The sequence below is a fragment of the Pantherophis guttatus genome, chromosome 18 (assembly GCF_059756535.1).
Source record: "Pantherophis guttatus breed Tessera chromosome 18, ASM5975653v1, whole genome shotgun sequence".
Lineage (NCBI taxonomy): Eukaryota > Metazoa > Chordata > Lepidosauria > Squamata > Colubridae > Pantherophis > Pantherophis guttatus.
The window spans coordinates 12,402,501-12,428,966 of record NC_142080.1 but is presented as its reverse complement, the minus strand read 5'-3'; the positions used below and the strand labels follow the sequence as shown (position 1 = coordinate 12,428,966).

The 26,466-nt window shown below is 46.7% G+C and overlaps 1 protein-coding gene across 2 annotated transcripts; it reads left to right on the top strand.

The window, feature by feature from the left end:
• The first annotated feature begins 295 nt into the window (after nucleotides 1-295).
• On the top strand, nucleotides 296-7,307 carry TXNIP (thioredoxin interacting protein). 2 transcript variants are annotated; one of them, XM_060682596.2, is made up of 8 exons: nucleotides 296-721; nucleotides 1,922-1,994; nucleotides 2,106-2,253; nucleotides 2,606-2,708; nucleotides 3,504-3,760; nucleotides 4,498-4,654; nucleotides 4,824-4,975; nucleotides 5,616-7,307. In XM_060682596.2, exons 1-8 carry the CDS (start codon nucleotides 472-474, stop codon nucleotides 5,652-5,654), a joined length of 1,179 nt encoding a protein of 392 aa, XP_060538579.1. In that variant the 5' UTR covers nucleotides 296-471; the 3' UTR covers nucleotides 5,655-7,307. The 2 variants fall into 2 exon arrangements, with proteins under 2 accessions (XP_060538579.1, XP_087736908.1); XM_087880782.1 differs by having other exon boundaries at nucleotides 296-742.
• Nucleotides 7,308-26,466: the final 19,159 nt, after the last annotated feature.

Below are 26,466 nucleotides of genomic sequence, written 5' to 3'. Positions count from 1 at the left end.
GGTCACTCAACCGCTTTTGGGTCTTTCCCGGCTGCTTGTCTTCCAAAGCACAGCCCGGCGAGGGCTTCCACACACGGTGTCCACGCGCCGCTGGCTGGCTTCCGATTGGCTGCCGGGATCGTAAACACGGCGAGGGAGCCAATGGGAGCGCTGTTCACGAGCGCAGCACGCGGGCCCACGAGCCGGCCGCATGGCGCGTGCTGAGATCAACAACGGAGGGGGGCGGGGGCAGGAGGGCGGGAGCGAGTATAAAAGCGCCGGCTGCGTCACCGCCCAGGCAGAGCTGGGGAAGCAGCCGAGCAGGACGGAGGTGCATTGCTGTGCGTTCGTCTCCCGAAAAGTGACATAAACCGCGTCCTGCATCGCTCGCCCCGCTTCCCATTCTTACAAAAGCAGCCTCGGGAGTCCGGAGAGCCATTGCATTTTTTGCAATCTCTTTGCATTTTTGCAATTTTGACACACGCACACACCATGGTGGTCTTTAAGCGGATCAAGGCGTTGAGGCTGGATTTCGAGGAGAACGGCCGGGTCTATTCCAGCGGCGAGAAAGTAGCCGGCCGCGTGGAAGTGGAAGTGGCCGAAGTCACGCGTGTCTCGGCCGTGCGGTTCCTAGCCTGCGGGGTGGCCCGCGTGTTGTGGATCCGGGGCCCCCAGCAGTGCAAGCAGGAGATGGAGTACCTGCGCCACGAATCGGTGCTCCAGCTGGAGGACCAGCCCGCCGGTGAGGCTTTGCACGGAGGAGGTGGGCTTTTGGGGCGGGGGACTCCAGGTCCCATGCGTCTGGGAGTGGGAGCGCCCCCCCCCCATCGGTGGCTTGGCATGCATGGCTGGGAAGGGGGATTGGGCACAGCAGCCGGGCATCTCAGCCACTCTTTTAAAAGAGGGGTGGACTGCAACTCCCAGAATCCCCCCTCCGGCCAATTATGGGAGTTGTAGTCCTCCCCTCTTTTAAAGAGCGGCCGAGGTTGAAGATGGTCCTGCTTCTGGGGTGTGAAAACAATTGGGTAGGAATAGCAAATTTCCTCTGCTAAAAAACCTTTTTAAGAAGTTTTAAAATCGAATTTTAAAAACTTCTTTAAAAGATTGCACCCAAAAAAAATTCCCAAGATCTTGATTCCTAAATAAACCCCAGCTTGCCATCCCTGAATGTCTAGGAACTTTAATTTATATATTTAATTATTTGTATATATATTAAAATGTATGCTTAATTTATATAGTCAACTTTTACAGCCACCCAGCTCAATCAAGTGATTGTTTATTCTGTCGTCTTTGATGTTGAAGGAAGGGTTAGGAGGCAAGGAGGGAATAGATTGCTTCCAATTTAATCCAATTTATTTTTAAAAAAAAACAATCGGAGGTCACCAAGGAAATCCCTAAAGGGATGTTAAAAATTCCTTTTTTAAAAAAAAAGAGAGAGATTGGACACTCATTTGTTTGAAATGGTATTGGGGTCTCCTGCTTGGAACAAGGGAGTTGGACTAGAAGACCTCCAAGGGTCCCTTGAGGGGGACACCTTCCTGGAGTTTTTAAATTTTGCCCGAGTTGGCTGCTTTCCAAGAAAAGAGATTCTGGATGGTACAGTATGTCCCAGCAAGGAGACAATTTTGGCAACCTTGTTTTAATCGGAAGCGAATTCCCCGGCCATCCAGGTGTTCCCTTTACAAGGGAGGCTTTAGCTGTCAAAACTTGGCTGGAGATCACAGCCAGAGGAGGAAAGCTGGAAAGAGAAAAATAAATCCATTTCTGTAACTTGTTTCTGAGTTTTTAAAAGAAGTGGGATGAACACTGGTTGCGTTCCTTATTTTTAAAAGGGGAAACCCCTTGGAAACCCTTCTTTCTCTGCTGCTGCAAATGTTAATTTTCAGCTTGGAAAAAGAATCCATAAATCTGATTTCTTCCTTTGCTTCTCGTATTTTTCTAGATAAAGATGGTTCTGTTTTGCTGAGACCAGGAAACGTTTACCAATACAAGTTCGAATTTGAACTGCCCCAAGGGTAAGTAAGAGATCAAATAAAAGACTTTAAATCGGTGTGTAAAATCCTTCCATCCGTCATGGATCTGCCCTTGTTCTCCTTTTGTCTAACCTGCTTGGGTTTTCTTTCCAGGCCTCTGGGCACCACCTTTAAGGGCAAGTACGGCTGTGTGGATTACTGGGTGAAGGCCTTCCTGGATCGGCGCTCTTTCCCAACTCAAGAGGTGAAGAAGCGTTTCGAAGTGATGGATCAAATTGACGTCAACACTCCAGATCTGATGGTAACTATCTGCCGTTGATTTGCTTCAATCTTTCCTCTCAATCACGCAGGGTTAAATTAGTTAGAATTGCAACTTTAAATGCCTGGTTGTTGTTGTTGTTTTTTTCTGTCTTTCTCCAAACCTTCTCCCCAAACTTTTGGTGAAGTTTTTGGACTTTTGGGTGGGAATTAATAACCTGTGTCCAAGGAAGTAAAATGTTTCTGGATCATTAGTTTTATAACTGCCTGACTTGGAAGGAAGTTCGCTAAGGAAGAATTTGCAAAGAAAAAAAAATCCAGTTGAATGTAGTTTACAGTGGATCAGATGATGGTTAATCAAGTTTTGTCTGACTTTGTCGTGTGTTTCTCCGCAGTCTCCGGTCTCTGCCAAAAAGGAGAAGAAAGTTTCTTGCATGTTCATACCAGACGGGCACGTTTCTGTTAGCGCCAGGATCGACCGCAAGGGATTCTGTGAAGGTGAGATTCTTGGGAGCATGGCAATTTCTCTGCCGGTTTTACCTCCATCTGGTAACTTTTATTTGTAAAAACTTTAGCTCGCCCATTGGAGGTAGAGCAGATCAAAACAGGGTTGCCACAACTGAGTCATTTTTAAAGTCCAGATCTGGGGTTTTGATCTCTTGTCTGTGTTTCTAGGTTTATTTCAAAATCTTTTTAAGTTTTTCTATATCCATAACATATTGCATATGTTAAAAATAATGTAACAGAGTTGGAAGGGACCTGGGAGATCATCTAGTCCAACCCCCTGCTCACTCCAGGAGACCTGTACTAGGGATTCGAACTGCTGACCTTTCTGAACAACAAGCTCAGTGTCTTAGCTTGTATAATACAATAAGTTGTATTAAGTTAATATAAGTTTAAGGCTAAGTTTATCTAGGTTATCTAGCTTTTTTTGTGTAGAATCTGGGTTGATTGAAGTGTGAAGTAAAAATATAGTTTTAAAACTATTGTGGGTTTTTTCTTTTCTTTTTTGTAGAATCTGGGTGGATTTGGGTGGAAAAAAAAACCCTGACTAGATAAAAGTGTAGTTTAAAGCTTGTTAATGCTTTTAGTTATCTACGGGTTTTTTTGTGTAGGATCTGGATTTGAATGTGAAATCTGGAGGTGCTTTTTTTTTTAGGAAGCCTCCACTGGCAACCCTGAATAAGAACATTGAATTAATTTGAGGGGATTCCTAGGTGACTTGATAACACAGGCTGTTAAGTGCTTTTGAGGGTCTAACCCCCACCATCTCTTCCTCTGCCTTCCTTCCAGGTGATGACATCTGCATCAACGCAGACTTTGAGAACACCTGTTCTCGGATCGTGGTGCCCAAGGCAGCCATCGTGGCCAAGCACACCTACCTAGCCAATGGCCAGACCAAGATGTTCTCCCAGAAACTCTCCTGCGTCCGAGGCAATCACATCACCTCTGGCATGTCCGAGTCCTGGCGGGGAAAAACCCTCCGAGTCAGGAAAATCAAGCCATCCATTCTGGGCTGCAATATCCTGCGCGTGGAGTATTTCCTGCAGGTGAGAGCAACCTTGGAGACGGAGCCCCACTCCTACAATTCTTAGCCCCCATTGCAGGTCGGGTTAGATACAGCTAATAAAATAAAGAGGATATTTTGTAGCTCGGGGTTGAACTGTGAGGTCCTTGGTGCTCTCTGAGCTTGCTGGCAAGACGTTTCATGACCCAGCTAGGAAATATCATCAGGCCTAGAAGAGGAGGGGGGATTGTGAAGAGGAGGAGGAGGTCCCTGGTGCTGAGTTTGATGGTTTCCTGGCAGGCATTTCACTGCCCATCTAGCTAACATCATTCTTAGGAGTTAACTGCAGAGCCGTCTCTTCCAAGTGCTTAAATTAAGCTTCAGGGTCCCAGTTTTTAATTTCTTAAAAATTATTGATTCTAACCAGCTTCAACTGGTTCTAGTTTAGCCAAAGTTTGGCTCTCCCAGACCCTGTTTTTAAAAAAAGTCCAGGTCTCTTCCCCCTTATTTTCAAGGACGTTCTTGAGCCAATCCTGTATCACTACCGTGTTTCCCCGAAAATAAGACCCTGTCATATATATATATTTTGAACCCTGCAATAAGCCATGCACTCAAAAGCTCAATTGGGCTTATTATCAGGGGATGTCTTATTTTGGGGGAAACCAGGTACATGTGGGATTAAACTTTTAGAGAAAGAGCCTCTTTTAATCCAGGCAGGTGTCTCTTCCACCCAGCAAGCCTCCCCACCTCACCGTTGTTCCTCTGTCCTTCCTTCCCCAGATCTACGTCAGCGTCCCCGGCTCCAAGAAGATCATCCTTCAGTTGCCCCTGGTCATCGGCAACAAGTCCAGCTTCGGCAGCCGCAATTCCAGCATGGCCAGCCAGACCAGCTCCGAGATGAGTTGGGTGGACCTCAACATGCCCGATGTTCCAGAAGGTGAGAAGCTTCGATGTCTTTGAGTTTGACCCTTCAAAAAAGGTCCAGGGGAGAGCCTTCTCACTGGCTTCGTTATTTTGAGAGTTTTCCTAGACACCTTGCAATGTCCGCAACTGTCCCTTGACCCTCCAGAGCTGACCACCACCCCTTTTCCTCTCCTTTCTAATAGCACCTCCATGCTACCTGGACATCATTCCTGAAGACCATCGGATCGAAAGCCCCACCACTCCTCTCTTGGACGAGCTGGACAATTCCTTCGACAGCCCCATCTTCATGTACGCTCCCGAGTTCAAATTCATGCCGCCACCAACCTACACAGAGGTGAGGTTTCTTTTTAAGGGAAGGGGGGGGGGAAGGGGGCACTACACAAGTCAAGTTTTGCAGAGCGCAAGTTTTTAGGTCTTGTGTTGTAAGGTTGCCTTGCCTGCTTGGGGGGGGGGGGGCGGGGTAGGGGTGTCTAGGCCCCCACCCCACCCAACCAGGCTGATCTGGAATTGGAACACCAGCAAATCACCTTATGGAAAATCCCCTCTTCTCTCATCCCTTCTGAGAATGAGACTTAAATTAACACCCCCCCCCTTCCATTCAAGCTATGATTTCCAGCTGAGTTAGTTCAATCAGAATAGAGTTAGAAGGGACCTTGGAGGTCTTCTAGTCCAACCCACTGCTCGAAGAGACTCCTAGACCAAGGGTCTCCAACCTTGGTAATTTTAAGCCTGGCGGACTTCCACTCCCAGAATTCCCCAGCCAGCTGGCTGGGGAATTCTGGGAGTGGAAGTCCGCCAGGCTTAAAATTGCCAAGGTTGGAGACTCCAGGCCTAGACCATTCCAGACAGGTGACTTGTATAGTCTCTTTAAAAAAAAAAAAAACAACCCTCCAGATTTTATTTTAGTTTGCACAAAGAAGAATGTTTCTGCCTCCAGTTTACACGTCTCCCTTTCTCATCTCTCTCTCTCTCAGATCGATCCTTGCACTGTGAACAATAACATTGTCCAGTGAACTCTCCGAAGAAAACTCCGGTGTGGCTGTGATTTTATCCAGCTTTTTTTTTTTCCTGGACTTTCAAAAAAATTGCCCTGGTAGCAATTCTGCAACGCAGCCGAAAAAAGGCGCACAGAGAAAAACCTTCCAGGTTTGTCAAAATTGACCTCTCAGGAAACCGAGTCAGCAAAGGAGCAAGAAAACAGGCTTCCTAGTGCCTTAGCACACACGTGTTCCAGATGACAAAAAAAAAAATGGGCATGTATGAAGGACGGGTTTTTTCCCCTTCCTCAAAAGCCTTTGCAGAGTAAAATGTGTGCCCCTTGCAAAACTGACCGGTGCTAATGCGATTGTAGGGGTGGTAGAGGCAGGTGTGCCTCATTTTTTTCCCCTCCTTGACACAAGGAAAAAAAGGGGAAGTAGAAGAAAACTCAAAAAAGTTTTTTGAGACTTGGGTAGTAAGGGACTTCACTGCTACCAAGGCACAAAAATTCATACCTCTACACTTTTTTGTAGGTGTGACATTCTGTAGTTGACGAACAAAAAAAGGGGGGCTTCAGCCATTTCGTGGTTAGGGTGCAAGAAGGGAGAATAATTGGCTGGAAGAGTTTCCGTTAGGGAAGGAGAGAATTTCTTGAGTTGCTCATATTGGGTGGAGGTTGAATGGAGCTGCGGGGTTTTTTCCCCCCCAGTCTTTTAAACCCCCCCACCATCTTAATTGTGGCAGCTTTGGGAGGAAGGAGCATGTAGGGGGAGGAAGAGTGGCTAGGAAAAGGGATCAGAGGTTAGTAGAGGAGGTGGTGAGGAGGAGGCTTCCTCTCGCCAGCCTCCAGGAGAAGGAGGAGAAACGAGAAGCAAAGAGAAGAAGTTGGAAAACTTTGCATAGCAATAAAGCTATTGTGGCATCTGAAGAGTCTATATAAGCAAATAAATAAAGCTTGTTGAACAATGCAAGATAGCAGCTTGGGGTCCTCTTGAGTTGTTATCTGTTTATTTTTTTTTATAGCACTTAAATCCTGTATATATTTTTTTTCCTTTTGTCTATAAATCTGTTAAGTAAACAACTTTGTTTGTTTTTGGTAAGGGAGAAATCACTGTTTTGCCTAGGATCTCCAATAGATGTTCCATGTTCAGAAGCGTGGGGTAGATTGATTGACAGGTTGGGGGGGGAGGTCGCAGATGGGGGGGTTCAGCAGCCTTATTGAAGCCCCCCCCCCAGGGGCCACCAGAAGATCAAAAATGCTTTTTTGCCAAACGATGCTGCATTACAAAAAAAAAAATGAATGTAGACACATATCTATAAGCAAAGAGCTTCAATATTTCAAGAAGCATTTATTTTTGGTCAGTATCCGTCCTGCGACACTCCCGACTTGTTTACCTCCAACAACTTGTGTGGTTTTTTTTGTTCTCCCCACGTCAGAAAAACAAATATGCACTTGAAATGACTCTGCACTGCATAGCCGAAGTGTTAATTCATCCCATGTTTTGTTGCCACAAATACCTTGTGTGTCACACAAACGGGTGTACTGATTATTATTATTATTTTTTCTTAAAACTGTTGTTTTTTTGTTTCACTGTTTTGTATTATTTGTGACTCAAGTTATATTTTGTACCGTTGAACTATGGTGTATAAAAAGCCTTTTTTCCTAATAAATTATCAAAACATTAAAATGCCGTGTTTGCTTCTGACTTGGGGGTTGTGGTGCAAGATTTGATGTCAACCTCAAAAAAAAAAGTTGGTGCAAGTTCCTTGTAAGCACTTTTTTTTTTACAGATTTAACAGTTGGAAGGGACCTTGTAGGTCATCTAGTCCAACCCCCCACCCAAGCAGGAGACCCTACACCATATCTGAGAGATGGCAGTCCAGTCTCCTCTTGAAAGCCTCCAGGGATGAAGCTCCCACAACTTCTGAAGGCAGCTTCTGTTCCATGGGTTGATGGTTCTCACTGTCAGAAAATTCCTCCTTATTTCCAGGTTGAATCTCTCCTTGATCAGTTTCCATCCATTCTTCCTTGTCTGGCCTTTGGGTGCTTTGGAGAATAGCTTGACCCCCTTCCTCCTCTCTGGGGCAGCCCCTCAAATGTTGGAAGATGCTCTCATGTCTCCCCTGGTCCTTCTCTTTGCTAGACTACCCATGCCCAGTTCAGATTACAGATTAACAAGAGTTGGAAGGGACCTTGTAGGTCATCTAGTCCAACCCCACACTCAAGCAGGAGACCCTACACCAGGCGTTGGAAGTCCACCCATCTTAAAGCATGCTGGCTGGGGGATTCTGGGAGTTGAAGTCCACAAACCTTAAAAGTTGCCAAGCTTGGAACCCTGGTCTACCACACTGCCAGTTTCTTTTTTCCGCAGCTTCAAGACACCAACCAATGCAGGTAGTCCTCGCTTAATGACCATTCAGCGACCAAAATTATGATGGCCCTGAACGAAGGGACTTAGAGCCCAAAGGTACATCAGTTTCAGCCCTCCCTACAATCACATGATGACCTGCATTACAACCGCCTCGACTCATGACCCTAATTCTGATCTCAATTGTGATCATAAGTCGAGGACTATCTGTAACGGTGTTGGAAAGTCGATTTTGAGCAAAGGGTGCGCCAACTCCGGTAACCAGGCTGGGTGCAGTGAAGCCTCCATCCTGGCCTGCCTTGAGAAACGTCGGTCTCTCATGCCCTGGCCTTCAAAGGAAGCATTAATCAATAGATGTATTGATCCCTGGAGATTGGAAGGCTCTGGCAAAGATGTAGGAGAGAATTCATGGAAATGTCCCTTTCGCTGCGCCTATTTTGGGACTTCCTTTGGTCAGATCTGCTCTTGAGTGAGCCAGAAGGAGCTGTGAGATAATTGTGCTGGGTTGTTTTTCAGCTCCCAGCAGCTTTCCAGAGACAGAATAACAAAATTGGAAGGGACCTTGGAGGTCTTCTAGTCCAACTCCCTCCTCAAGCAGGAGACCCTAGACCCGTGATGGTGAACCTATGGCATGCGTGCCACAGGTGGCACGCGGAGCCATATTAGTGGGCACACCAGCTCAGCTCTGGAGCACATGTGCACGCCGGCCAGCTGATTTTCAGGCCTTCTGGGCCCACCAGAAGTAGGGAAACAGGCTGTTTCCTGCCTCTGGAGGGTCTGGGGATAGGGGTGGAGAAGGCCCGTTTTTCTTTCTTACCTGGCTCCAGATCCTCTCTATTTATCTGGGAAGGGCGAAAACAGCCTTTCCCACTCCCTTGGAAGCCCTACGGAGGCTGAAAGGGCCCATTTCCCGACTCCCGGTGGGACAGGAAGTGATGTTTTTTCCTGTCCCCAGCCTCCAGAGACTCCTAGAGAGGCTCCTAGAGACTCCTAGAGAGGCTCCTAGAGACTCCTAGAGAGGTTCTGGAGGCTGGGGACAGCAAGAAATGTCACTTCCTGTCCCACCGAGAGTTGGGAAATGGGCCCTTTCAGCCTCCGTAGGGCCTCCAAGGGAGTGGGAAAGGCTGTTTTCGCCCTTCCCAGATACACAGAGAGGATCTGGAGCCAGGTAAGAAAGAAAAACGGGCCTACCAGGCCATCATGTGCTAGGAGCGGGGGGGAGGGGGAGGGAGTTGCGCATGCATGCGCGTGGGCACGTGTGCACGTGACCCTCCCCCGCCCCCCCCTCTCCTGGCACGCGATGGCAAAAAGGTTAGCCATCACTGCCCTAGACCATTCCAGACGAGTGGCCATCCAATCTCTTCTTGAAAATCTTCCCTGATGGAGCACCCACAATTTCTGGAGGCAACTTCTGTTCCAACTGGTTGATTGTCCTCCCTGTCAGGAATGGCTGTCCAATCTCTTCTTGAAAACTTCCAGCTTGTCTGGTTGCTCTTCCTTCAAGTTGTCTTCCTTGAGTTCTCTTGCTTCTCCATGGCAGGTCCTCCCAAGTGAAAGCAAACTCTACATCTAAAATGATACATCGTTTTCAGTGGTGGGTTGCTACTGGTTCACACTGGAGCGTCGTGCGGGAGCATGCATACTAGTGGTAGGTTTCAAATTTTTTTACTACCGGTTCTGTGGGCGTGGCTTGGTGGGCGTGGCAGGGGAAGGATACTGTAAAATCTCCATTCCCTCCCCAATCCAGGGGAAGGTTACTGAAAAATCCCCATTCCCTCCCGATCAGCTGGGACTCGGGAGGCAGAGAATAGATGGGGGCGGGGCCAGTCAGAATTTTTACTACCAGTTCTCCGAACTACTCATAATTTCCTCTACCGGTTCTCCAGAATTGGTCAAAACCTGCTGAAACCCACCTCTGGCGCACACCCACGAGGAAACCAGTACTGATGGGTTTCGAAACCCACTACTGATTGTCTTCCAGTCGACCAGGCAAAGTTTTCTGGAAATTGATTCACGGCAACAACTGAACTTCTTTTCTTGTTTGGTGCAAAATGTTTTCCTGCTGATCCAAGTGGCTTCTTCAGTCTTGAACGAAAAAGACGGCCAGTTGCCATGACTCACCTTCCAGGAAACTCTACTGTTCATTTCGTCACCTAAGGCCTTCGTCCATCCTGCACCTTGTAGAAGGAAAAATTTCTTGGAACCACCGAAAGTTCAGTCAAAGATTAAGAGGTTTACAATCTTCGTACAACACAGAGCACAAAAGAGAGAGAGAGAGAGAGAGAGAGAGAGAAGGAGAGAGAGAGAAAAAGAGAGAGAGAGAGAGAGAGAGAGAAAGAGAGAGAGAGAAAGAGAGAGAGAGAGAAAGAGAGAGAGAAGGAGAGAGAGAAAAAAAAGAGAGAAGAGAGAGAAAGAGAGAGAGAGAGAGAGGGAGGGAGGGAGAGAGAGGAAAAGAGGGAGGGAAGTATGTTATAGTAATAGTATAACAGAGTTGGAAGGGGCCTCGCAGGTCCAGTGGTCACCAACTGGTGTCCACGAGAAAATTTCGGTGGACCACAGAAAAATTATTTGCATTTTTTATATTGCACTAAATCAGGGGTCCTCAAACTACGGCCCCTGGGATGGATACGTGCAATGAACATTTGTGTTGTTGCAGAGAGTTTCTCGCTTCGGGGTCTTTTTTTGTGGGTCGGATGGGGGCAGAAATTCTGACTCGGGGTCTGCTTCGGCCTCCTGGTGGGGGGCTTTGGGCGAAGGCTGGAGGGAAGAGCTGCTGGTGGCAAAGAGCCGGAGGGCCTCGTTCCAGTGGGACTGCATCATGGCCTGGAACTGGCTGAACATCTCAGCCCGCTGAGCCTCCAGGTGCCGGTACCTGGCCTTGCAGGTCTTCCCTCTGCTTGGAAAGCCTAAGCTCCTAGTCCTCAGTGAGGTGCTACTGCTGAGCCTCCTTCTCGGCCAGATCCAATTTGAACTGAGCTGTTTTGCCAACTCTTTCTCCTGGTGGCTGCTTAGCTCCTGTTGGGGCCCTAAGGAGCTCAGGCAGGTAGGCAAGGAGTGGCAAGTAGAGGCTGGCAAGGTGCCCCTCGACGTGAATGACATTGAGTTGGCCACGCCCACCCAGCCACATGACCAACTTGCCACGCCCACCCAGCCAGTCATTAGACAGATCGTATTACTGGTCTGCGGGATTTAAAATTATGAATTTAGTGGTCCCTGGGGTCCGAAAGGTTGGGGACCCCTGTTCTAGTCCAATCCCCTGCTCAAGCAAAAAGCCCTTAATCAGTTAAAGATTATGATGCTTACAATCCTCACGCAACACACAGCACAGAGAGAGAGAGAGGGAGAGGGAGGGAGGGAGAAAAGTATGTTATAGTAACAGTATAATAGAGTTGGAAGGGACCTTGGAGGTCATCTAGTCCAATCCCCTGCCCTAGCAATCTTCACACAACACACAGCACGGAGAGAGAGAGAGAGAGGAAAAGAGGGGGGAAGTATGTTATAGTAACAGTATAACAGAGTTGGAAGGGACCTGGGAGGTCTTCTAGTCCAACCCCCTGCTCAGACTGGATTTGGCATTTTTGTCCACCTCTGGAGTTCTTCCCAAGGACTTGGGATAGGCTGATGTGGATGTTTGATGGGGTTGCAAATATTATTGCGGGATTTTAAGCCGTTCCAAAGTTCGTTGTGCAATTGACTGGCGTTGAATTTGTCAATTACGAAGGTATTCAAGTAATGCGCCAGACATTTTTGCTATCTCACTCAAGGTGCCTATCACTATTACTACTACCTTTGTTTTCTCTTGGATTCCATTTCTATTTCCAGGTCTTTGCATTTTGTGATTTTTCTCCAGTTCCTTCTCTTCTGTTCTGTCCAGATACTGCCACTTCCACTATCCGACGCTTTTTGTCTTCCTTATCGACAGTTGTTAAGTCTGGCTTGTGATGCAGCAGGAGCCTTTCTGTCTGAAGTCTAAAGTCCCAGAACAATTTAATATCTTTATTTCCTATCCTGTAACTTGCTCTATTTTAATATCCCACCAGCTCTTGCTTGCAGACAAACGGTATTTCCTGCACAATGGTTCGTCACACAGTCAGCCAGATGTTGAGACTAGATTTGGCTTTTTTTGTACACCTCTGGAGCCCTTCCCTGGGATAGGCAGATGTGGATGTCTGATGGGGCTGAAGGTCTCATCATAGGATGGAAACCTGTTCCCAATCAAGCCCCCTTTTGCAATTAACCGATGGTGAATTCGTCAGTGGCAATGGTGTTTAGGTAATGCTCCAGATGTTTTGGAATTATTAGCCAAAAGTTAGTATCTTCCCAAATTGTCTGCTGGGGAGATGCAAACTTTTAAACTTCCAGATTCATTCGGCTACAGTTCCCACCACAAGAAGACAGCTGGTTGGGGACATCTGCTAAATTTGCTGCCTGTTGAGTCAAGATATAATGGATGGAAATTGACCAAGGAATTGACCAAGAAATTTTTATTTTTTATTTTATTTCCAATTTCTATACCGCCCTTCTCCCTGAGGACTCAGGGCGGTGTACAGCCAGAATTAAAAACATGCAATACAAATATTAAAAAAACAATTAAAATATATATAAATTTGGCCCAAAAATTAAAAATCACTACCAATTAAAACATTTTAAAAAATTTCTTCTTAAGCCATAAATAAGCCATAAATAATTCTCCAAATAAGGAGAAATTTCCTGACAGTGAGAACAATCGACTCATGGAACAGAAGTTGCCTTCGGAAGTTGTGGGAGCTTCATCACTGGAGGCTTTCAAGAAGAGACTGTCAGAAATGGTGTTGGGTCTCCTGCTTGGGCGGGGGGTTGGACTAGATGACCTCCAAGATCCCTTCCAACTCTGTTAATCTGTTAAACATCCCAGAATCTTAGGCCAGAAAACACCTGGTTTTCCCCAGAAACTTGTAACATTCCACTTTTGCTTTCCTACAAGATCTCCTATCTTTCAGAAACAACCTTGGGAACTGCTATTAAGTGACTCACTCCGTGGGTTTCTCAAGAGCGGAAAAAACAAATAAAAGCGAGAGAATTATCTGGAGCTGACCCAGCTGACTTCTTTATGGGTACGCTGCCAGCTCTGGAAGGAAGGTAAACAGGGACTGTAGAAGCCACAGAACCGGTGAAATCTCGCTTGGAGAGCTAAGAGCCAGCTCTGCAATCCAGAGCGTCTAAAAGTCTGAGCTGCAAAGGGGACGTAAGAGGGGCCTCGAGCCAAACGAGTCTCATACAACAGGGGTCTCCAACCTTGGCAACTTTAAGACTTGTGGGACTTCAACTCTTAGAGATCCTCAGCCAGCAAAGCTGGCTGAGGAACTCTGAGAGTTGAAGTCCCACAAGTCTTAAAGTTGCCAAGGTTGGAGACCCCTGTCATAGAACACAGAATCCTAAAGCTGGGAGGGACTTGGAGGTCTCCCTAGTCCACCTCCCTCCTCAAGCAGGAAACCCTAGACCCGTGATGGTGAACCTATGGCACGTGTGCCACAGGTGGCACGCAGAGCCATATTAGTGGGCACGCCTGCGGTGCTCTTGGGTGCATGTGCACGCCGGCCAGCTGATTTTCAGGCCTTCTGGGCCCACCAGAAGTAGGGAAACAGGCTGTTTCCTGCCTCTGGAGGGCCTGGGGGTGGGGGTGGGGAAGGCTCATTTTTCTTTCTTACCTGGCTCCAGATCCTCTCTATTTATCTGGGAAGGGCGAAAACAGCCTTTCCCACTCCCTTGGAGGCCCTACGGAGGCTGAAAGGGCCCATTTCCCGACTCCCGGTGGGACAGGAAGTGACTTTTTTGCTGTCCCCAGCCTCCAGAGACTTCTAGAGAGGCTCCTAGAGACTCCTAGAGAGGCTCCTAGAGACTCCTAGAGAGGTTCTGGAGGCTGGGAACAGCAAAAAATGTCACCAGGAGTTGGGAAATGGGCCCTTTCAGCCTCCGTAGGGCCTCCAAGGGAGTGGGAAAGGCTGTTTTCGCCCTTCCCAGATAAATAGAGAGGATCTGGAGCCAGGTAAGAAAGCAAAACGGGCATACCAGGCCATCATGTGCCAGGAGTGGGTGGGGTTGTGCGCGCATGCGCGTGGGCATGTGCGCGCATGACCCTTCCCCGTCCCCCTGTCTCCTGGCACGCAATGGCAAAAAAGTTAGCCATCACTGCCCTAGACCATTTCAGACAAGTGGCTGTCCAGTCTCTTCTAGGTTGGATCTCTCCTTGATAAGTTTCCATCGGTTGCTTCTTGTCTTGACTTCTGGTGCTTTGGAGAATAGGTTGACCCCCTCATCTTTGTGACAGCTCCTCAAATATTGAAAGACATGCTATCATGTCTCCCCTGATCTTTCTTTTCTCTAGACTAGACACAAACCTAGTTCCTGCACCCTTTCTTCATATCTTTTAGCCCCCGGCCCCCTAATCATCTTTATTGTTCTTCTCTGCACTCTTACCTGGATCTCAAGATCTTTTTTTTTTTTGTATCGTAGTTGACCAGATCCTCTTAAAGCTGTGTTTCTCAACTTCAGCAGTTTAAAGACCTTCACGTGTTTTAAGCTATTGAGGTTGAAAAAGTGTGTTGTGAAACTTCTGCTTCAAAGACCTTCAGAAAAGAGAACTTCAGATTCCAGTTCTTTGGCAAAACAGCTTCTTAGACTGGTCACCACACTATAAAAAAAGAGGTTGAGACTCTAGAAAGAGTGCAGAGAAGAGCAATAAAGATGATGAGGGGACTGGAGGCTAAAACAGACGATGGACGGTTGCAGGAACTGGGCTTGGCTAGTCTAGTGAAGAGAAGGACCAGGGGAGACAGGAGAGCATCTTCCAATATTTGAGGGGCTGCCACAGAGAGGAGGAAGGGGGTCAAGCTATTTTCCAAAGCAGGCCAAACAAGGAATCATGGATGGAAACTGATCAAGAAGAGATTCAACCTGGAAATAAGGAGGAATTTTCTGACAGTGAGAACAATCAACCCATGGAACAGAAGTTGCCTTCGGAGGTTGTGGGAGCTTCATCACTGGAGGCTTTCAAGAAAAGACTGGACTGCCACCTGTCAGAAATGGTGCACGGTCTCCTGCTTGGCCAGGAGATGACCTACAAGGTCCCTCCCAACTCTCTTAATCTGTTAAGTACTCGACATGGCTAGTCTAGTGAAGAGAAGGACCAGAGGAGACATGAGAGCATCTTCCAATATTTGAGGGGCTGCCCAAGAGAGGAGGAAGGGGGTCAAGCTATTCTCCAAAGCACCTGAAGACCAGACAAGAAACTATGGATGGAAACTGACCAAGGAGAGATTCAAAATAAGGAAATGAGGAGAAATTTCCTGACAGTGAGAACAATCAACCCATGGAACAGAAGTGTTGCCTTCAAAAGTTGTGGGAGCTTCATCATTGGAGTTTTTAAAGAAGAGATTGAACTGCCATTTGTCTGAAATGGCATTGGGCTTCCTGCTCGAGCAAAGGGTTGGGCTACTGAAAGCTTTCAAGAAGAGACTGGACTGTTATCTGTCAGAAATGGGGTAAGGTCTCCTGCTTGAGCAGGAGGTTGGACTAAATGACCTCCAAGGTCCCTTCCAAGTCTGTTATTCTCAGGATGGTCTGAGAGGCATCACTGACTCCCCTGCCTGGGGACAGACTCGGCAGCAAAAAAAAAAAAAAAAGAGATGGTGACCTTTGTCCAATATCCTTTGATGCCCAACCTCTGCCAAGCGGGCATCTGATCCCAGCTCAGCTCAGCAATGCGGACTGTCCTGGACCAACTCCATGGCACGGCCGGCTTGTGGGACAGGTGGGGATGGGGCTTTGCGAGCCAACCGGGGGAAAGGGGAGCCCGGGGGGGAGGGGAAAGGATGTGGAGAGTTGTGGTGGAAACACAGAACAAGGCACAACCCAGCGCAGCCCAGGCTGGCCAGAGCAGACCAATGCTCTGAGCTAAAAACGGGGTTTGGGTCAGAGGTAGATTTCAAAAACTTTAGTAAGAGGTTCTTTGCCCTATTGCTGGGTGGGCGTGGCCATGGTGGGCGTGGCCTAGTTGGCCTCCTGCACCATGGCGGGGGGGGCGTTTTTGCCCTCCCCAGGCTCCGGAGGCTTTCTTTGAGCCTCCGGGAGGATGAAAATGGCCTCCCCAGGCTTCGGAGGCCCTCTGGAGGCCAGAAACGGGCCCAAACTTCCTGTAGGTCCTTTTTTCGCCCTACCTGAGCCTCCACGCGCACCCTGCACTTACCTGCATCCGAAATGTGGGGACTCCTGGGAGGGGAGGGGTGGGTGGTGCCAGCCAGGAGTGGGATTTGGGGGTTCTCCGAACCGCACAGAATCTTAGCTAGAGATTCTCCCGAACCCCTGAGAACCCCCAGCAGCCCATCCTTAGTTTGGGGGTTAGAATGACATTTTCTTTCACTGGGGAGCACCCGGCAGCTCCCAATTTGGCCAGTTTGGACTCTAGCGCTTAAGGCACCAGGAGACGGTGAATTCTAGTTGCACCTTAGCCGTGAACGCTCGCTGTCATGTGATCTTTCCGCTAAATCACCAGAGTAAAAATGGTCATAAAATTGGGGGGGGGGCTGCCTGTGATGTCATGTGTAACAACCACCACCCATTTAACAATGAATTTTATAGCCGGGAAATTGTGGCCGTAAGTCGGTGGTATACCACAGTGGTGGTATTTGAGCCAATCATTAGGAGATGGTGAGTTCTAGTCCCGCCTTAGGCATGAAAGCCAGCTGGGTGACTTTGGGCCAATCAGCAGGAGACTGGGAGTTCTAGTCCCGCCTGAGGCATGAAAGCCATTTGGGTGACTTTGGGCCAATCAGCAGGAGACTGGGAGTTCTAGTCCCACCTGAGGCGTGAAAGCCAGCTGGGTGACTTTGGGCCAATCATCAGGGGACTGGGAGTTCTAGTTCTGCCTTAGGCATGAAAGCCAACTGGGTGACTTTGGGCCAATCACCAGGAGACTAGGAGTTCTAGTCTCACTTTAGGCATGAAAGCCAACTGGGTGACTTTGGGCCAATCAGCAGGAGACTGGGAGTTCTAGTCCCGCCTGAGGCGTGAAAGCCAGCTGGGTGACTTTGGGCCAATCACCAAGAGACTGGGAGTTTTAGTTCTGCCTTAGGCGTGAAAGCCAATTGGGTGACTTTGGGCCAATCACCAGGAGACTGGGAGTTCTAGTCCCGCCTGAGGCATGAAAGCCAGCTGGGTGACTTTGGGCCAATCACCAGGGGACTGGGAGTTCTAGTCCCGCCTGAGGCATGAAAGCCAGCTGGGTGACTTTAGGCCAATCACCAGGGGACTGGGAGTTCTAGTTCTGCCTTAGGCATGAAAGCCAACTGGGTGACTTTGGGCCAATCACCAGGGGACTGGGAGTTCTAGTCCGCCTGAGGCGTGAAAGCCAACTGGGTGACTTTGGGCCAATCACCAGGAGACTGGGAGTGCTAGTCCCGCTTTAGGCATGAAAGCCAACTGGGTGATTTTGGGCCAATCACCAGGAGACTGGGAGTGCTAGTCCCGCCTGAGGCGTGAAAGCCAACTGGGTGACTTTGGGCCAATCACCAGGAGACTGGGAGTTCTAGTCCTGCTTTAGGCATGAAAGCCGTCTGGGTGACCAGCCCCAGGATCAGAACAGTCCCAGGCAGAGTTAACCCAGGTGGAAGGTGGGGCCATAAAACGAAATCAGTTTCATGTTTGTAACCATTAACTCAAAATTGACGGTATAAAGAACCCTGGTCTGAATCTACTCAGCGTTTATTACCTCTGCAAGTTTCTTCCTTTTTTGGGGGGTAGGGGGGGTTCTGAGTCACAGCTGAAACCAGGGTCTCTCCTCCTCCTTGGCAGCTTTCAGACATGCGGAAGGTTAAAGGTGCCCAGGATCGACTCCCAGGGGAAGCCGGTAGATCAGAATGACAGAATAAGAAAACGGGAGGATAAAAGAAGGACAGGAAATAACAAAGTAACAGAACAACAAAATAACAGCACGACACAATAGCAGAGTGGGAAGGGTCCTTAGAGGTCATCTAGTCCAGCCCCCTGCTCAAGCAGGAAACCCTAACAGAAGAAGATGAGGGTCCTAAAAATATAATAATAAACCGATAGATAAATAAATACAATTTTGAAAACCCTTTTGGTGAAGAATGATGGAAACGAACATGCATTGCCTTCTTGGCTCAGAATATATTCAGTTGGGGTTTTTTTTTTTTAGATGACTTGGCAGCAAAAACACCATAATTACAGAGCCTTATTTTTTTTTTTTCTAAGCAGAAACCCTATTTAATAATATTTTCCCACACTCGGATGGGCACAAGTGACCCAGGAAAGTCCAAGGTCAGGTGGTTTAATGAGCTCTTAGCTTCATGTGAGGCCCGTCCTTCAGAAGCCAAGTAAACATCTCACAAAGTCAAAGGAAGAACGGAGGAGAAATTGGAGGATTTTTTTTTTTTCAGTTTCAGGATTCATTAGTTAAGAAAAGCATTTTTCTCTGGTCTGCTCAGCTCCACAGGAAGTTTAATTTAATTTAATTTAATAATAAAATTTATATGCCGCCCTGTCTCCGAGGACTCAGGGCAGCTCACAACAATAAAACAACCAGTTAAAAATATAAAATATAAAATACATAATATATAATTTATATTAACCCCCCCCCCCAAATCTAAAAACCCTCTCAGTCCAGGCTCGTCGCAGAGTTACGAGTTACAACAGTAATTGAGCCTGTTAACTACGCTCATAAGTAAGTTGCGACCATCATAAAACTGGCCATCGGGTGACCGGACTGATTTTATGACCTTTTTTTCTACAGTGGTCATTAAGGGAATGTGGCAGTCATAAAGCGAATGACGTGGTCGTTAAAGGAAGCCATTGTTCAGGAGGGGTTCGGGGTGGGGTCCTAAATTCTGGTCAAACGGCCCTCCCCTAAATGACATACAGGTAGTCCTGGACTTACGACCGCGTGTTTAGTGACCAGTTCAAAGTTACAACGGCAGTGGAAGAAGCCAATTATGACCATTTTTCGTACTTACAACCGGAATAACAGAATCACAGAGTTGGAAGGGACCTTGGAGGTCATCTAGCCCAACCCCCCCGCCCAAACCCTTGCAGCATCCCCGTGGTCACGTGATCAAAATTCCGACGCTCGACAACTGACTCATATTTATGACGGTTGCAGTGTCTCCCTGGGTCACACAATCCCCTTTTGCGACTTTCTCACAAGCAAAGTCAATGGGGACAGCCAGATTCATTTAACAACCGTGTGATTCACTTAGCAACTCTGGCGAGAAAGGTCGTAAAACGGGGCACTTAACTCACTTAACCCCTGTCTCACCTAGGAAATGAAAATTTTGCACTCGACTTGGGGTCGTAAATCGAGGACTGTTGTACGTTGCAGGAAAACCGTGTTTCAACTCTCAGCGTCCAGGACAAGAACCAGGAATTTTGCAGAGGCCGTTTTGAGGTCACCTCTGACGCCAATGCAGAGCCAGGCTGCGCATAAGGCATTGTCTTTCCATGCTTTCCATGCCTTTTCCATTTTTCCGAGAAGTCGCTGAGATGCTATTAAAAAAACAAAAGGGAAAAAAAAAAGCAGAAAAATCAACCAACAGCCACCCTACTGTTAAACAAAACTTCTCAGCCAGTGGGGCTCAAAACCTCAAACTTTTCACATTTAAATAAATTCCAAGTTAGACCTTAAATACTACGTGGGCTCCATTTATCCTGAGCTCGTAGAACCCCGCATACCTGCGCACGATTGAAATAACCGCTTGACACATCATCCTTGACTAGAGTCAAGGAATGGACAACAATGATTGATTGGCTTGTTGTGTTCCACAACTTTCCCCTTCAGAGCAACGGAAGCTATTGTGTGTACAAAGGTCAGTTTGCTTGGAGTAACTTAATAGTAGCTGCCTCTCACATCTGCGTACACCCATGCATTGCAGGCAAATCCCTTGTCGGTGTGGTTGCATCCATAGAATTCCTTCTCAATCCCTTCAGTAAATAAATATTTTAGAGCAGTGTTTCTCAAGTTTGACCAATTGAAAATGAGTAGACTTCAACTCCCAGATTTCCCCAGTCAGCAAGAATTCTGGGAGTTGAAAGCCACCCAACTTCAAATGATCAAGGTTGGAAAACACCCTTCCAGAATTCTGGAAGTTGAAATCTACCCATCCATGAAGTCCATCCACACTGACTTCTGGGAGTTAAAGTCCACCTATCTTCAAGTGGTCAAGGTTGGAAAACAACCTTCCAGAATTCTAGAAGTTGAAATCTACCCATCCATGAAGTCCATCCACATTGACTTCTGGGAGTGGAAGTCCACCTATCTTCAAGTGGTCAAGGTTGGAAAACAACCTTCCAGAATTCTAGAAGTTGAAATCTACCCATCCATGATGTCCATTCACATTCACTTCTGGGAGTTGAAGCCCACCCATCCATGAAGTCCATCCACATTGACTTCTGGGAATTGAAGTCCACCTATCCACCTATCTTCAAGTGGTCAAAGTTGAAAAACAACCTTCCAGAATTCTGGAAGTTGAAATCTACCCATCCATGAAGTCCACCCACATTCACTTCTGGGAATTGAAGGCCACCTATCTTCATGCGGTCAAGGTTGAAAAACACCCTTCCAGAATTCTAGAAGTTGAAATCTACCCATCCATGAAGTCCATCCACATTGACTTCTGGGAATGGAAGTCCGCCTATCTTCAAGTGGTCAAGGTTGGAAAACACCCTTCCAGAATTCTAGAAGTTGAAATCTACCCATCCATGATGTCCATTCACATTCACTTCTGGGAGTTGAAGCCCACCCATCCATGAAGTCCATCCACATTGACTTCTGGGAATTGAAGTCCACCTATCCACCTATCTTCAAGTGGTCAAAGTTGAAAAACACCCTTCCAGAATTCTGGAAGTTGAAATCTACCCATCCATGAAGTCCATCCACATTGACTTCTGGGAATTGAAGGCCACCGATCTTCAAGTGGTCAAGGTTGAGAAACACCTTTCCAGAATTCTGGAAGTTGAAATCTACCCATCCATGAAGTCAACCCACATTCACTTCTGGGAGTTAAAGTCCACCTGTGTCCACCTGTGTCCAAGATTGAGATACACTGATCAAGAGTGTGTTGAATGGCTTTATGTCTCCAGTGTCCGATGACCTCGAGATGTTGTGGAAAGTAAGAGTGGTTTATGGAAGGTTCTAAGGACTTACAAGTTGGAAGGCTGATCTTATTTATTTTGTTCTCGCAGAGAAATTGGGTATCCTAAGAAAATACGTTGGTTTTGCAAGACCAAGAATTATTAACTTTGAAGCTCAAAGGCTGCATAGCTCTTGATCTGCCACAGTCAAAATGGTTTTTCATAGAACATAGAATCACAGGGGTGGAAGGGACCTCAGAGGTCTTCTAGTCCAACCTCCTGCTCAAGGCCGGAGACCTCATACCATCTCTGTCAAATGGTTGTCCAATCTCTTCTTGAACAACCTTCTGTTGATGGAGCACGCACAACTTCAGGAGGCAAATTGTTCCCTTGTTTAATTGTTCTCACTGTCAGGAAATTCCTTCTTGCCTTTAGATTGGATTTCAAAACATACAATTGAAATGAGTCCATCATAATTTATCGATCAGTACAATTTATAGACAATTTATAGAAGAGCCCTGGTGGTGCAGCAGATTAAAGTGCTATTAAGTAGCACCAGCCGCCTGCAATTACTGCAAGTTCGAATCTCACCAGGCTCAAGGTTGACTCAGCCTTCCATCCTTCTGAGGTAGGTAAAATGAGGACCCGGATTGTGGGGGCAATAAGCTGACTTTGTATAAAAAAGAACACCGCTTGGGGGGGGGCGAAAGCCCTACTAAGCAGGTATATACAAAAGTATGAAGGTTATTGCTTAACGCATTGTAAGCCGCCCTGAGTCTCCGGAGAAGGGCGGCATCTAAATCGAACCAATAAATAAATAAATAAATCCCTTCCCTGTGACATCTCGGTGTTATCTTCCTCAATTCTTCTTCTTCTTCCAAAAGTTTCTTCTACCTTGATCTTCATCCAAACCATTGTAACAATTCATTACTAAAACAATATTCTAGTCATCGAGTTTTTATACATAATTATAAAATTAATCATTTATATCTCTTTCCCAACCAACGATAAAAATAATTCCATACCTTGAAATATTCTGACTCTTCCCTATCCTTAATCATCAAAGTTAATCTATTCATTTCTGCACGATCTAAAAAAATTTTTTTATTACTTCTTCTTCCGAAGGTATTTTCTCTGCTTTCCAATTTTGAGCTTAAACAATTCTTGCAGCTGTTATTATATCTATAATCAGGTAAATATTTTCCTTACTAATTTTTTCAGGAAGGTTACCCAATAGGAACAACTCTGGTTTAAGGTCAATATGTAGCTGTATCATTTCTTCCAAGCAGGCACCTCTGCCATCCTTGAAGGGCAGAATTTTGAACCAACCTTCCTGGGAGAACTTTATTTATTTATTTGTTTGTTTGTTTGTTTGTTTATTTATTTATTTATTATTTAAATTTGTATACCGCCCTTCTCCCGAAGGACTCAGGGCGGTGAACAGCCAAAATTAAAATACATACAATACAAAATTTAAAATAATTTAAAAGCAGAATTAAATCGAATTGGCTTCCCAAAACATTAAAACCCATTACCCTTAAAATAACCCATTAAAATTTTAAGACAGCCCAGCTTGCTGAAATAGGAAGGTCTTCAAAGCTCGACGGAAGGTCCGGAGGTCCGGGATTAGTCGTATTCCTGGGGGTGGCTCGTTCCAGAGGGCGGGTGCCCCCACAGAGAAGGCTTTAATTGTGCATATCAGGTGTGTTGCTCTCCCTGTGGACCGAGGGACCTGGACAATCTGTATTGTTTTATAGATCAAGGTAACGTGTTCAGCTGGGTCCATAAAATGGTGGCAGTCGCTGAGATACCTGCAGCTCATGAGCGCATGTGACCGTTGGCACTTTTCCATGAAGAACTTGGCAGCAAGTCCGACTTGCAATAAATCTTTATATTCTAGCCTCGCGTCCCCTCATAAACCTGGGGCTTTGGCAGAGTCTGCGGCCGCTTAGCAGCCCACTCCTCCTCTTCCGAGGAGGCTGTGGGTGGTTCAGATCGGTTGGAGACGAAGAAGGAGCAGTTTAGGTCAGGGGTTTTAAGAGAATGGGAGGGCAGCCTTGCTTGCGAAATTGGTACAGTTTGCTTTACAATGTAAACACTTGCTTTACAGTGTTGTTAAATATGATGCAGAGGAAAGAAGAAGGGGAAGGAAGGAAGGAAGGAAGGAAGGAAGGAAGGAAGGAAGGAAGGAAGGAAGGAAGGAAGGAAGGAAGGAAGGAAGGAAGACAATTAACCAGTGGAATAGCTTGCCACCAGAAGTCATGGATGCTCCATCATTGGAGGTTTTCAAGAAGAGAGTGGACAGTCACTTGTCTGAAATGGTATAGGATCTCCTGCTTGAGCAGGGGGTTGGACTAGATGACCTACAAGGTCCCTTCCAAGTCTGTTATTCTACAAAAAAAGAAAGAAAAAAAGAAAGAAAGAAAGAAAGAAAGAAGAAAGAAAGAAAGAATGAAAGAGGGAGGAAGGAAGGAAGAAAAAAAAGAGAAAGAAAGAAAAAAAGAAAGAAAGAAAGAGAAAAAGGGCTAAAGCTTGCTCTCAGCTGTTTGCAGGGATCTTGTTCCCAAGGCCATGCCATCTGGGTGAAAGGTCAGCCATTGTTCTTTCCACCAAGCTGGACTTTCCATAGGAGGCTCCCTCCCTCCTTCCTTCCTTCCTTCCTCCCTCCCCATCAGGGACTTTTTCCATTTTTTTCCATCTCCGATTCCAGCCCAAACTTTCCTGCTTTAGAGCCATTGAAACGAAGCCCTCCTCCATTCCTCTTATGACTCTGAGCTACATAGGCCCCCTGCACTCTTGTTGAGGGGTCTCATCTGGGGGGACACTTCCCCCCCTCCCCCGTCTTTCTATGTTTATTGTGGCACAGTTGTTGTTTTGTGGTCTCCTTGGGTCTGGAGTCAAGGAGGTGCAGGTCACAACTACTCTTGAGCTGCCAAACAAATGCAGTCCTCATTTCCTTTGGAGGAACCTCCCAATGTGGCTCCCTTCCATGTAGACCAGAGTTCTCCAAACTTGGAAACTTTAAAAGATGGGAGGACTTCAGCTCCCACAATTCCCCAACCAGTGTGCTTTAACAGATGAACAGAGTTGGAAGGGACCTTGTAGGTCATCTAGTCCAAACCCCCACCCAAGCAGGAGACCCTACACCATTTCTGACAGATGGCAGCCGAATCTCTTCTTGAAAGCCTCCAGGGATGAAGCTCCCACAACTTCTGAAGGCAACTTCTCTTCCATGGGTTGATTGTTCTCACCGTCAGAAAATTGCTCCTTATTTCCAGGTTGAATCTTTCCTTGATCAGTTTCCATCCATTATTCCTTGTCTGGAATCAGGTGCCTTGGAGAATAGCTTGGCCCCCTTCCTCCTCTCTGGGGCAGCCCCTCAAGTATTGGTAGATGCTCTCCTGTCTCCCCTAGTCCTTCTCTTCTCTTCTCTTCTCTTCTCTTCTCTTCTCTTCTCTTCTCTTCTCTTCTCTTCTCTTCTCTTCTCTTCTCTTCTCTTCTCTTCATTAGACTAGCCATGCCCAGTTCCTGCAACCGTTCATCGTCTGTTTCAGCCTCCAGTCTCCTCATCATCCTGGTTGCTCTTCTCTGCACTCTTTCCGGAGTCTCAACATCCTTTTTATAGTGTGGTGACCAAAAGTGGATGCAGGACTCTAGGTGTGGCCTTACTAAGGCTTTAAGATGCGTGGACTTCGACTCCCAGAATTCCCCAGCCAAGGTGATGGCTGAAGAATTCTGGGAGTTGAAGTCCACCCATCTTAAAGTTGCCAAGTTTGAAAAACCCTGACTTGGACAGAGACAGGAATTGCCCTTGGCAGATCAAGACTGATGATGACCCACTGCTGATCGATTGAGGTCTATTGTTGATAGCCAATAGTATTAATTCAGGAACAATAAAATGTATCATACATAAACAACAACAAACATTTCCGGAGAAACATTTTAAGTTTCAAAAACTAAGAGGGATTTGAACTATCGTTATCAGATTCTGCTTTTTCAACGGTCGCTCACCTTGAGGCTCCACTAAGCCCTAAAAAGAAAAGACTTTATTTATTTATTTATTTGTTTGTTTGTTTGTTTATTGGTTCGATTTATATGCCGCCCTTCTCCGGAGATTCAGGACGGCTTACAATGCGTTAAGCAATAGCCTTCATACTTTTTGTATATACCTGCTTAGTAGGGCTTTCGCCCCCCCTCTCCCCCCAAGCGGTGTTCTTTTTTATACAAAGTCATCTTATTGCCCCCACAATCCGGGTCCTCATTTTACCTACCTCGGAAGGATGGAAGGCTGAGTCAACCCTGAGCCTGGTGAGATTTGAACTCGCACTAATTGCAGGCAGCTGGCAGCTAAGTGCTACTTAACAGCACTTTAGTCCGCTGCACCACCAAGGCTCTTTTAGTGTTGTGTTATTCGCCATCGTCCTGAAAAGTGAGTTTTAACCCTCTATTTTGATTTTTTTATTTAAAATAAAAAAGACAAATGCAGCCGTTGAAAACCAGCTTGCAGTGCCATTCAACATCTCCTTGTTTTCGCCTGCCATCCTGATCAGCCAGAACACACAAACACACACACACACACAGAGGCAAACGCACAAACAGGCCTTCAATGGTTGTGTTGCTCTGTTGTTGCTTGGTTGCAAAGTATTCCCATTTAGCTTCGTGCCTGCTTTGACCTGGGCAGGTGATGGGTGCAGCTTGGCTCTGCTGCTGGTTAAATACACAAACACACACACACACACACACACACACACACACAGAGGCATAAATCCCAGGGGCTAATTTTAAAACACCGGCAGGGATGGCAATGGTGTTTTCCACTGTGTGTTTAAACTTTAATCCACCCTTTGGCATCCGCAGACGAGCAGCAAAGCTGTGACTTTGGGCTGAGCCCCCATGGCAGGTGGGGCTGCGATTGAGTCTGGGGGGGTGGGGAGGTGGTCTGTTGATTTCCTTTATGCAAGATTCACCCATCCTTTTAGGGAGACCCACACAGATACCCCCCCAAACGGGCCACGTGTTTGGAAACAAACAGTCCTTCCCCCAAGGGGAAAAACACTTCAGCGGTGGAAGCTTTGCTTGGGCTTATCTCATAGTTTATTTTTTTAAAAATTTTATTTGTTTATTTATAGCCTGCCTTTATTATTTTTACAAATCAAAGGTGGCAAATAAATATATATATACAACATGCCTTCCTCCTCCTATTTTCCCCCACAACAACAAACATGTGAGGTGGGATGGGTCAAGAGGAAGGGACTGACCTAAAGTCACCCAGTTGGCTTTCATGGCTAAGGCAAGACTAGAAGTCCCAGTCTCCTGGTGATTGGCCCAAAGTCACCCAGTTGGCTTTCATGCTTAAGGG

Coding starts and splice junctions, on each gene's coding strand:
- TXNIP (XM_087880782.1), top strand. CDS start 472: ATGGTGGTCTTTAAGCGGATCAAGGCGTTGAGGCTGGATTTCGAGGAG. Junction 2,709..3,503: donor CCGCAAGGGATTCTGTGAAG/GTGAGATTCTTG, acceptor CCTTCCTTCCAG/GTGATGACATCTGCATCAAC. Junction 4,976..5,615: donor CGCCACCAACCTACACAGAG/GTGAGGTTTCTT, acceptor TCTCTCTCTCAG/ATCGATCCTTGCACTGTGAA.